This window comes from Papilio machaon, chromosome 21, assembly GCF_912999745.1.
Source record: "Papilio machaon chromosome 21, ilPapMach1.1, whole genome shotgun sequence".
Taxonomy (NCBI): domain Eukaryota; kingdom Metazoa; phylum Arthropoda; class Insecta; order Lepidoptera; family Papilionidae; genus Papilio; species Papilio machaon.
In genome coordinates, this window is record NC_060006.1 from 5,840,153 (window position 1) to 5,853,399 (window position 13,247).

At 36.5% G+C, this 13,247-nt stretch overlaps 1 protein-coding gene across 1 annotated transcript; it reads left to right on the forward strand.

The window, feature by feature from the left end:
* Nucleotides 1–4,377: 4,377 nt before the first annotated feature.
* Nucleotides 4,378–11,688, forward strand: LOC106714502 (mucin-5AC-like). Its single transcript, XM_045683084.1, has 9 exons — nt 4,378–4,469; nt 7,399–7,447; nt 7,968–8,124; nt 8,448–8,614; nt 8,720–8,821; nt 9,056–9,192; nt 9,455–9,569; nt 9,948–10,719; nt 10,855–11,688. The coding sequence occupies exons 1-9, from the start codon at nt 4,422–4,424 to the stop codon at nt 11,606–11,608; spliced, it is 2,301 nt and encodes a 766-aa protein (XP_045539040.1). The 5' UTR covers nt 4,378–4,421; the 3' UTR covers nt 11,609–11,688.
* Nucleotides 11,689–13,247: the final 1,559 nt, after the last annotated feature.

Consider the following 13,247-nt stretch of genomic DNA (forward strand, 5'->3'; position numbering starts at 1 on the left):
TGATTTATTGATATTAAAATGACACGCTTTATTTCTATATTTCTATTATTTAAATAACCTTAAGTATGGAAAAAGCATTTAATGTATCCGAAATCCAATGAACCAGTGACAAAATTACAATATGTGTTGCGCCTGTAAGTTAATAATAGCAATTATTAATTTAACCCAATTAACAATAGTATCTGCGCAGGCACATTTACTTTGCCTTTTAAAATTACTTATAATTCGATGTAATACAAAGGCAAGTAATATTAAAAGTTTTGAATTTCACTTTACCACATGGTTCTGTCTAATCCTATCAATTGACACCCATGTTTGGGGGATAGTAAAAATGTGTCATTTGCAATTTTGTTGTGGCGGCCATCTTGGAGTCGGTTTTGGCCTAAGTAGGGACATTAACGTAAATATGTCTAATACATCTCAAATATAAAATGTCATCTATTTACTTCGGCCGACACCGACTGCGAAATAACAATAATTATACAATATAGACATGTTACAAGAAAGAAGAGAACTTTCTTTAGAGTTTAGAGACACGCAAAATACGCGCTTGTCGTGGAGTTGCGGAAAACTGAGCCCCTACTACTAACTACTACAGTTTAGAGAGTTTTCATGACATTATTTTGTTTCTTTTTAGTGCATTTTGTTTGAAATTGTTTTTTTACGTTACTTTTGAATGCCTTTTTTTTAAATTGTTTTTTTATGTTACTTTTGAGTACATTTTGTTTGAAATTGTTTTTTTACGTTACTTTTGTTTACACAAATGTTTAAATAGCACCAAGTGGGGGGATGGGCAGCTACACAACCCCACTTGCTGCTAGTGCTGGTGCCCCCCTCGAGAACAGAACAATTATAAAACAGATATGTAAACTACGTTTAAAACATATTAATGAAATCTTGTTTTCAACCAATTTTTCGTTGTTGTACGATTATAAATAAACACATTGTGATTAATGATATCGGCAGATAACTTTATAAGTAAGTATAAGAAATTGATTGTTGTCAGTACCTAACAATGAAAACATTTACATTATGGGCGGTTATCAATTCGACTGTATTTTTTTTTAAGTGTGTTACCGCGAAGCTCCGCCCCTGGTGCTCCGATCTTGATAAAAATTATTCTAATCGAAAGGAAGTGCTTGCACATGGGTCCCATTCTTTTTGATTTTTTTTAAATAACTAGAAGACTAGTAGATTTTGAATTTAGCTTCAAAATACGTTGCGAAAATTAGGGACATTTTTGCTTTCAGCGCTAACATAGGCTAAACTATAGAACCTACATAAAATTATGTATCGAAGAATTGTAGCTCTTTAAATGTGCTAAATAAAAGTCCGCGAAAGCATATATGTATCTTTTATAGATTTCTCAAAATAACCATTTTTTTTTTTTCAGGAACATCAATTAAATTCATGCCCTATTTCCGACGCTATTATTCGAGTTCAGTATTGACCCTTATGTAAATAAACATGTTCATTATCAAGAGGATTTCATGTAGAATATATTTAACCCTGAAACTATATCATTCTGTCTAATAGTTTAGGAGATATGCTTTCTGGGCTTACGTAGGTCAAACTATATGACCTACATAACAATGATGTATGGAGTAATTATAGTTCCTTAAATTTACTAAATAAGTCATATATCTATCATCTATGGATGGAACAAAGGTCGATTAAAATGCACACGAAAAACAGCGTCGTAAGCTTACGGCGCAATATTATTATTCGATATAAATCCTTATCCAAATAAATATGTTTGAAGGCTAGAGTATTAAATGCAGATTACATTAGCCTTTTTAATCGTCGTGTCATGGAGCGTCAGAAGTTAAAAATAGATCACGCTTCTCGATTCCTACCGATCTAAATCTTTAAACCAAATATAAAATTAAAGTACTGCGGATATTAGAAAAAAATGTTTTAATTTCGACCGTCATTTTTTCTTAAAGTACAAAACAAAATATGTTGGCTGGACACTAGAATTTATTTATCTCTTTTACTGACTGCAATGGCGTAGCGCAGCGACCCAAAGACAAGAAATCTAAATTTGGTGCAATAAAACGTTATGGATTTTTGTCGAAGTAAAATTAAAATAACAATGAGATTACAACTTATCTTCAATTTTTTTTTCGTGGGAATCAGTATTTTTAAGTTTAATTACCTGTTCGTTTATTTTCCTCGTATGATTAACTACTGATAAGCAGAAAGTTTTCAGAAAAAATGACCAAAGAAATGGGCAAATCTTATCGTTATTTTCCACTGTCAACACAGATCCAAAAACATAATGTTGCCATTCTTTTCATTTTGTTTGATAGAAAAATGTATTTTTTTTTGTACGAGATTTTTAATTTGGAAATCCACCGTATATGTATTCTTTACTTACTCCGATGGCGCAGATGGCGCAGCTACCCAAAGTGGGTCTTGGCCTCCGACACAAGAGATCGCCAGATTCGCCTGTCCTGTGCCTTCTCGTAGCTTCTTGTAGCTCCAGCGGGTCTACCTCTACGGCGTCTCGCCAGCGGTATCTGTGCCGGCCGACAGGTCGGCGGCCAGTCGGGGTCCCGAGATACGCTGCTTTGGCTTTCCGGTCTTCCCCCATCCTCATAAGGTGGCCAAGCCATCGGAGTCTGTAAGCTTTCACTTCTCCTAATATATTCGGCTCACCCACCAGCGTCTCGATTTCTGTATCGTAGCGGGCTCTCCAGCTGCCGTCTTCTCTTTGCATTGGGCCCAAGATCTTACGCATGATTTTTCTTTCCGCCACAAGAAGAATTTTGTCAAGCATTTAATAAGAACAAAAGAAGTTCTTTTGTTTACTAAATCAATACTTTTGGTATTTTATTTTCTATATCTTTTTTCATAAATAGTATCTTTCTTACTAATATTATAAATGCGAATGTTTAGATGGATGGATGGATATTTGTTTGAAGGTATCTCTAGAACGGCTGCATAGATCTCGATAAAATTTGGTATAGATGAAGAACACAGTCTGGAAGAACATATAGGTGCATAATAAGGTTTTTTTTAATTCCGCGCGGACGGAGTCGCGGGCTACAAATAGTAGTACCAATAAACATTAATCTTTATAATTCATGTTTATTATTATGTGTCTCCAATATTGTATTTATAACTGTCCTAATAGATTTAAATATTTATAGATATTGTTTTTCTTTATCTTCTTTCCTGAAAAAATCTTTAGCCTGAATAACGAGATAACGTGATAAACTTTATAACGTCCTATTATATGCTTTTCAAGATATGTTTATATTTATAACTAGCTTTTACCCACGACTCCGTCCGCGCGGAATAAAAAATAGAAAACGGGGTAAAAAATTATCCTATGTCCGTTTCCTGGTTCTAAGCTACCTGCCCACCAATTTTCAGTCAAATCGATTCAGCCGTTCTTGAGTTATAAATAGTGTAACTAACACGACTTTATTTTACATATATAGATATAGATAGATTAAACATTACGTCATCAATGAGAAGTTTAAATATATACTATAAAATAAAAAAAAACTTAGTGTTTCAAATACATTTTAGCTTAAACATACGGCAACCCTTTTAAACCTAGACTCTAGCGCCCTAATCAGCAGCGGTCAAAGGATTAAAACGCGTGTTTAACTAAACAGTGTCTAACAGTATTTTTGGAGTAATACAGATAATCTTAGATAATCCATTTATTAAAATGAGTAGTTTAAGTGATTTATGGAAAACTAATGGGGAACATCAGTGTCTCAGGGATTAAGTGCTTGACTTGTAATCTGCAGATCCTGGTTCGACCACCGCACGTATCAATGTGTACCACCAAATTTCACATGTTGAATTTCCGACGTTGTTACGGTGTTTAAATTCAATGTTCTGAGTGAAGTCAATCCGCACTAGGCCAGCGTGGTTGACTATGGTCTAGACCAGGGATCCCCAAACTATTTTGGACAAGTGACCCCCTTTTCCAAAATGAACCGTTACGACAGACCCCCCATGGCTAAATTATCTACTTTTAAGATCAATTATTGTTATTATTATTATTTTTCATTCTGACTTAGGTCAATAGAAGACAGAGTGAGAATTAGTAATGCTTTAAGTTCGATATCGACCCCTTTGGGAATCCCTGGTGTAGACAAACGTAACTTGGAGTTGAGTCCAAAAGACTTGCTGACGATGAAGGGGATACATGGAAAATAATACTTAAGTAGCAAATATATCTAAATTCATAACGTTTGAAGTCAGGAAGAAGATTGTAGATACACGCAATTGTCATATTTATCGATAAACATAATTGCTAGATATTACAGATTATATCAGAACTTATTCATCATTATGATTTTCTTTTATTTCTATTTAAAATGCCGATTGCTAAGCTGATATGATAAAACTTTTACTTATAAGTGACAATTAAATATTTTAATTCAGTGGACGGAAAGATGTTGCGAATAACGCATATTATCCTAATAGTTTTAGCAACCAATTTGGTAAGTTTCATTTAACTAACTAACTAGCTGTCGCACACGATTAAAAAAAACTTAATTAGTAGCCTATGTGTTCTTCCAGACTATGTTCTACAACTGTACCAATTTTCATCGATCCGTTGAGTTGAGCCATTTTAGAGATACCTTCCAACCAACATTCATCTAAACATTCGCATTTATTTAGTAAGAAGTTCGTTCGTTCACTTGTTTGGTTAATTAATTTTTATTTAATTAGGCCCGATTCGCACGTTTATTATTTTATCGCGTGTTAAAAAGCGTTCTACCAGACAAATAGATTTCCATGTATATTTTCATAGAGCAGCTCTTTTACAACGCGACGCTTTTTGATCGCGCAGTGTTCCATTTTGTGCACAGGCTAACGGAACAAGAGTTATTTTAAATCCTTCGTCGTTCGAGAGTCGCCAATACGGAGATTTAACGCGGCGTCAAAAAAAGCGCCCGTGTGAATGAGCGCTAAATTATTACGTATGTACTTCCGTAATCTAGATGTCTATGCGTTTCGACTACAGTGACTCCTAGTATTCAAATGTATTTTCATCCCTTGCACTCTCATTGAAAAAAACAGAGACAATATAATTATATCAATGCAACTGTCAACGCATTCGAAACCCATAGTAAGAAATTAAGAATTAAGAAGAAGATTTTTGTTAACCCTTAATTCGACGAAATTTTTTGTAACAAAAAAACTGTTTTTTTATAGTAAAGTCATATTTTTGGATATGAAATAAGTACAGGAAAAATGCTAAAAAAAATTAGTGCTGGACAGTTTATGATAAACCACATGTCCGTCACAGCGGACATTGTCAAGTATGTAACGAAACAACATGTCCGTTGGGGCGGACTCTACCAAATGACTAACAGAAATGATAAATACAACAAATACACACCAAAAACAAAAATTAATTAATAATTGTAATCAAATATGACTATGAATATAAAAATTATTTTGTATGAAATTTCAAATGGCAATTACGAGGGTTCTTCCCTGTAAAACATAGTCTTACGTCACATTTCATGCAAAAGACAGTAGTCTTTTTACTACTTTTAGGGCTCAAAGTCTCTTTCATGTTCAAATTCATCAATGTCTAATAAATTAAGCCATTCCAAAGAAGAAGTTATTGAAGGTGCAGAAGATGAAAAATATGGATCTGGTGAGGGTGATTTGGTGATTTATTACTAGCTTCAGATGGGGCACGATGTTTTGGTACTAAAGCTAAAATCTTGTTAATGCGTCCATGCAAATGCTTCTGTAAAAACGCAAAACAACAAAATAAGCATTTATAGAAGAATACATTCAACCACATGTGATATTGTGCAAAAAACAATAAATGTAACAAAAAGGCGTTAATCGTAGCGTATTTGGCAATGTTCGTCACACCGGACAGCTAGTTTCACGTAGTAATCGACAGTGTCCGGTGTGACGGACAAGAGATTTAGAGCGAGATAAAATAGTGAAAATGAGTGTAGAAGCTCGTGATTATCTTATTTTCTAGATATATATAGTATCAGCAATATAAATTAATACAGACATGGTCTAAAACTTAGTAAAAATCAATAAAAATAGAACAAAAACACCCTGAGCAAAACAGATTACTTCGGCGTCGACGCCACTTTCGACAAAAACTGACATTTTGAGTGTTTTATTATTCAAATTATATTTTTTACTAAATCTGTTATATGTTACCTATGCACTAAAATCAAAATCTTATGTATTTTTCTCTAAACTAGTTCAGTAGATTTTTTTTAATTAGTTGTTCGTCACACTGGACACCATCGAATTAAGGGTTAAACTACTAGCTGGCGACCGCGACTCCGCGCGCAGTTAAAAAAAAAATGAAAAATAGATGTTGGCCGATTCTCAGACCTACTGAATATGCTCACAAAATTTCATGAGAATCGGTCAAGCCGTTTCGGAGGAGTACGGTGACGAAAACTGTGACACGAGAATTTTATATATTAGACAAGCTTTTGTCGGGAACTTTGTCCGCGCGATATTAGAATAATCTTAACAAGTAGCCTATCCTATTGTTCTTGCAAACTAAGTTCTACATGTGTGCCAAATTTCATTGTGATCCGTTGAATCGTTCTGGAGATACCTTCTAACCAATATCCATTGTTTCGCAATTATAATATTAGTAAGATTAAGTATATAGGCGAATTCAATGGAAATTAAAATTTATATTCACAAATTTCACTGGCTGTTGATGTCTTTTATTGTCAATTGATTTGTTTTTCTCATGAGATTTACGGCAGCGGAAATACAAAAACACAACTCTAATTCAGCAAGGTAGGCTGTATTAACTTCTATTTGAAGCAATGTCGACCCAGATTCATGCAGCCGTTCTGAAGATACCTTCAATCAAACATCGACCGATCCATACAAATATTTGCATTTATAATATTAGATTAATAGACAATTATCTTTTTATCCAATCTAAAGCTGATTTAGATAATTTAAATTAATTTTTTCAGGATTTTCCTTCATTATCTCTTTTTGTAACGATAATACGATAACATTAATCCTGATTAAAAGTCGGCGTCGGAAACAAGATAACAAAACTTATTAGAGGAAAAATTTATTTTCTCACAAGTTAAAAAAAAACAAAAAAATGGGACCCATCTGCAAGCACTTCCTTTCGATTAAAATATTTTTTATCAAAATCGGACCACCAGGGGCGGAGTTTCGCGGTAACACACATAAAAAAAAAATACAGTCGAATTGATAACCTCCTTCTTTTTGAAGTCGGCTAAAAAGAAAAATACACGTTTAACTGCAATTTTTTTCTGTTGTAAAAGGGTTTACGCGGCCTATTTGCCGATATGGTTGAAACATCTCCTGAAAAGTTATCAATTTGCACATTATCCCTGAAACGTAGCAGCCATTGATTCTGTTTGTAATCTTTTTTTCTAGATTGGTGCAAAATATATTCCAGACGATGATCAAGATGTGAACCCTGAAAGTAAGACTCATATTTTTATTTGATGCACATGAAAGAAACAAAAATCTTATGAGATGTATTTATTTTCCATGTTATTTTCTTGATTGAAATATTACTGTTTGTCTTCTATTCTGTGTAAGAATTACTATTTTGATAAATTACTAGCTTTTACCCGCGACTCCGTCCACGCGGAATTAAAAAATCAAAAAGCAGTTCTTCCAGCCTATATTCCACATCTGTACTAAATTTCATCAAGATCTATTGTACCTTTTTGGAGATACCTTCAAACAAACATCCATCCATCCATACATTCGCATTTATAATATTAGTAAGAAGACCATAAACAGAATTCGTAATTAAGTAGTTACTTCATTAGTTTTGAAATGACCGATATAACAATAAGAATGAAAGGGTTTTAGGAAGGGAATTGTCACAGATTTGAGAATAATAGAGGCGCTCTAGCATCAGACTCTAAGGCCCTCTTTGGATTCCTCTAGCACTTACATCAGTGGACGAATGCGATTATTTCATTTTTCGTCAGTCGAGCCCCATTGGGATTCGGAGTGGTACGCTCAGCCCGGCCAGTTCCCGCATCACGCAAAGCTGCGCATCATTACGCGGTATGGCTGGCCGAGGGTCTGCAGTGGTGCACTTATCGACCGCGGCTGGGTACTTACTGCCGCGCATTGCGTTGCTGAGTAAGTGTCTTGTTAAATTTTACATAGTATTTCTGTGAACAGTTGGTACTTGTTACTGCTTCTTTTGTATCACTGACTTAAGATAATGACGTTTCAGCAAAATGCTTACCAATTAAATTGAATAAGTATTTTGACTATATTTTAATGTGTAATTTAAGTATACAGTAATGGAAAGGAGACTGAATAGATAGTAAAAAGAGTCTCATCTTCTTAGACCTGAATCCCGCTAATAATTTGTGATTTATCATTGTTGGTTTGTGGCTATATAAATTATATTTACCTTTTGTTATTCATAGTACAACATTTTCTGCTTTCCTCAACAGTGCTGCGCGTGCCACAGTCCGTATCGGAGGCATAACCGAAAGCGCCAGCGAATACGTCGCGGAGACGCGGGAGTTCCACATTCACGAACTGTACAACACCATGTTCCCCACCGCGCAGCCCAACAACATCGCCCTTTTGCGACTTAGCCCTGATGTCGCTTTGTCACGTAAGTACGAAAGAAGAGAGAGTGACACAAACTGATATGCTGATATCCTTTTACTGAGTTACTTAAGCGACTGAAGATATTAAATATTTTTTTCTTTCTGTGCAGCAAACGTACAAGCTATACGCATCCAGGCATCTTCCGAAGCTAACATGGAATTTAGCAATGTTATAGTAAAAGTCAGCGGTTACAGAAGGAGAATACCTACAGGTGAGTTACACTACATTTTTTTCCTTGAGCCAAAGAAGTAAAGTCGCGTTTTCACGGTGAGAGATGCTGACCGATTGACGGCCACTGACGCAATTTTTTAAGCTCGAAGTAGCCGACTCGTGGTGAGTCTGAAGGATGGACACAGATACTGTTTCGTTTGCACCTGTCTGACCATGGAAACACTTAATAAGGCTTAATTTCGAATCCTCGTGACATCATGTTCTCGTTCTCCAGGGCCGATTGAGAGATTGCATTGGCTGTACCTAAACGGCATCACGAACGACGCCTGCAAGCGGATATACGGCGCTCTCGTTAATGACGCCACGCTGTGTGCGAGCCAGGACGCCGTCACTATGAAATCTCATTGCCTTGTGAGTACACTAATTTATATAGCACACTATTTGAACTTCAACTTCCTTAAAATTACATCCATAGATCTCATTCGTAGTTGCTCTAGCGTTGTAGTCGGTCTTAGGAGAAGATGATCACTTTTATAAATGATATTATGAGTCTTTATATAAAAAAAGAAGGTACAGACAAAACAGGAACAAAATTTGTTTATGATCAATCAACCTTTTACCTGTAACAAGCATCACACTTACTAGAATATTCCTAACCTATTCTCTCCTACAGGATGACGAAGGCGCACCATTAGTTTATGAGGGCAGAAATAACGCCACCGTATTAGTTGGTATCACCTCATTCCTTGGTACTGGACCCTGGCCTTGCGGAGGTGGTATGCCTGCAGGTAATGCTAAGAACATCAATAATGCTATTAAAATAATATAAAAATAGAACGAGCATCTTAACAAATGCAACAACCAGAAGTGTTCCAACATTATTTGTAACAAATAAGAGTAAGGTAAATAAGGAGAGACACATCTCTACGCTTTAGTCCCACGAAGTTCCTAAACTTCCTTCTTCTTCCTTTTGAGGTGCCTCTCCGACTAACGAAGGTTGGCAGTTAGTTATCCAAATATAATCCTATCTCTTGCGAGGCGAAACAGTTAGTCGACACTCGTATTTACTGCCCACTTTCGGATGTTGCGTAACCAGGATTTCTTAGTTGCTAAGAAATACTGTAAATGTCTTAAATAAATAAATAATGTCATTATTTGTCATACAGGTTTCGTGCGTGTTGGAGCCTACCACGACTGGCTAACAAAAATCACTGGCATTAAATTTGATGTCATAGAGGAAACCACTACTACTACAACAACCACTACCACTACGACAACTACAACTACAACTGTCGCTCCAACCACTACTACTACAACCACAGCACCCACAACTGTTACGACGGAGACAACGAATGCTACTGTTACCGACGCCCCAACCACTGTTTCATCGACCTCTACAACCAATGCTCCTGTAACGACTACTACAACTGTTTCTCCCAACACCACTACTACCGAATCTATTAACACAACAATTACTGATGCTCCAACTACTACCCCTGTTGCTCCGACGACATCTACTACTACTCCTATCCCAACTAACACTACCACTAGTGCTCCGACAACTACCACTACTTACCCAACTAACACTACCACTAGTGCTCCAACAACTACCACCACTTACCCAACTAACACTACCACTAGTGCTCCGACAACAAATTCCACTACGCCTATCCCAACAAACACTACCACTATTGCTCCGACAACTACCACTACTTACCCAACTAATACCACCACTACTGCTCCAACAACTACCACTACTTACCCAACTAACACTACCACTAGTGCTCCGACAACTACCACTACTTACCCAACTAACACTACCACTAGTGCTCCGACAACTACCACTACGTATCCAACTAACACTACCACTAGTGCTCCAACAACTAATTCTACTACACCTGTCCCAACAAACACTACCACTAGTGCTCCGACAACTACCACTCCTTACCCAACAAATACCACCACTACTGCTCCAACAATTACCACTACTTACCCAACTAACACTACCACTAGTGCTCCGACAACTACCACTACTTACCCAACTAACACTACCACTAGTGCTCCGACAACTACCACTACTTACCCAACTAATACCACCACTAGTGCTCCAACAACTAATTCTACTACGCCTGTCCCAACAAACACTACCACTAGTGCTCCGACAACTACCACTACTTACCCAACTAATACCACCACTACTGCTCCAACAACTAATTCTACTACGCCTGTCCCTACAAACACTACCACTAGTGCTCCGACAACTACCACTACTTACCCAACTAATACCACCACTACTGCTCCAACAACTAATTCTACTACGCCTGTCCCTACAAACACTACCACTAGTGCTCCGATGACTACCACAACGCCTATTCCAACAATCACAACCACTATTGCTCCAACAACAACCACTATTTCCCCGACTAACACTACCACTCCGCCGACGACTACCACAACAACCGAATATCCTGGATTTACAACAGTGCCACCAAGCACGACCTCCGCTCCAACAAACATCACTACCACAACCCCGCCTGTCAACATCACCACTATTTCTCCAAACACGACAACAACTGCTTTGCCTACAATTACAACAAGCCCTCCTACGAATGTTACAACTTCATCCCCTCCGACAACAGAGGAACCCGAATCAGAATCCGAGTCCGACTCATCTGAGTCAGATGAAGATTGGGACTTAGACGAGGATCCTGAACTCAACGAGCTTCGCAAGAAGTTGGAAGTGAAGGTCAAAGTGAAGGTCAAGCTGTCGAAGAATAAAAAGAAGTACACACACAAGCACGAACATAACCATACGATAACGAATTAATCCGTTATATCTTCACTACGATAATCTAAACGATAATCAAAATTTTACAATGTTGCCTTATTTAGTGCGAAATGTAACCGACTCATTTTACAGCGCTTATTTAAATTAAATATTAATGTTAATATATATATTTGTTTTATTGATTGCAATCTAACCCCTGTACTCCACTACACTGACTCTAGCTGTTGTTGCCCGCGACTTTGTCAGTGCAGAATAAAAAATATGGGGTAAGTTACTTTCGCACACATACGCTACTTTTTAAGATAGCCCCATCAAAATCTATTTGCCCCGCTATCTTCAAAATCAAAGCGACTTCTCTCATAACGATCTTGACAAAAAGGCTTTGGCAAGGCGGTGCCGGTGTACGAACCTGTGACATCGTAGAGCGTAAGTCGTTTGGCAGGTAAAATCAATCGGCAGGTTTCGAGCCTTACAGTTTATCCTATCGCTATTGTTGTTTCTAATCTTCACCTCCGCAACCAATCGCATCGTCACTACCAAAATATCATCAAAAAGGCACGAAATACCACGGTTTATAGCCAATCCTGTATAGAGGTCAATGCATACCCATCTATAAAAACCAAGTCTATGACACGGTAATAATAATACCGTAAGTGAGAGAGATACAGTTATACACAATTCCTGTGACGTGACAAAGACAGGGATAACTATCTTCCGTCCCTTTCTGCGTACCAGGGTTTGGGCTTTGTTTGGAACAAAGGTTGTCCCCTACAAACAACCTAGGTTGTCCCTAACAAAGTTTGACATTCGTGCTATTTTTCGAAAATTGTGAGTACTTAGTGGCTGTAATTGTGCAAAAATATTTTGATATTACAGTTTTAGTAAGGTAAAGTTTATAAAACATGATATACTGCTGTATCGTCGGTTGTAAAAGCCGTAGTGAGCGAAAAGAGAAAAACATAACCTTTCACTCGTAAGTACTGAAACTACGCACTTATTCACATGTATTCATACAAAATAAGGAAGAAAATACAAACTAGTTGTTCTTTACAGTCTTTGTAATAACTAATATGTTAAAATACGGGTAAAATCAGCTAAAATAAAATAGTATTTTTCGAACATTATGCGCCCAAACGCAGATGTCATTTGTGTCAAATAATATACTGTAGATCTGGGAAACAAGCGGCCATATTAAACTTCTTTTCAAATTGGTTGGTTATTACCCGTAAAAATAATACCACCATCTTGTTGTAAAAATTACCCTGAATTTAGGGGAAATAAATTATAGTATGTATAATGTATATAAATGAAACAATTCACATTTTTTATACTATTTTCAACAGATTTCAAAAGGAGTTTTTAATTCTGGTATATGCTGTGTTTTTAAATATTTGATACTTTCTTATCCCGTTGATTTTAAAGAGTATGCTTTTTAATTTGTCCCATGTAAATTTTGTTTCTTAGAAATTACAATCAAAATAGTTTAATATTAAGTAGTTTTACATGTAGTGTTCACTGTAATGATATACAGAGTAATTTAAAATTATATGACTAAAATATTGGTATGTTTTTTGTAGCTTTTTATGAAGACTTAGGGCTTCGTGCATATCGAAGAAAAATAGGACATCGTTTGAATGCTCGTCTAATGGACCTAAGACTGAAGAGATGCCGCGCTTTG

Bases quoted from the DNA above. Each gene is read 5' to 3' on its own strand.
- LOC106714502 (XM_045683084.1), top strand. From the start codon at position 4,422: ATGTTGCGAATAACGCATATTATCCTAATAGTTTTAGCAACCAATTTG. The intron at 8,125-8,447 runs GTAAGTGTCTTG...TTTCCTCAACAG, and splicing joins GCCGCGCATTGCGTTGCTGA to TGCTGCGCGTGCCACAGTCC. The intron at 8,615-8,719 runs GTAAGTACGAAA...CTTTCTGTGCAG, and splicing joins CCCTGATGTCGCTTTGTCAC to CAAACGTACAAGCTATACGC.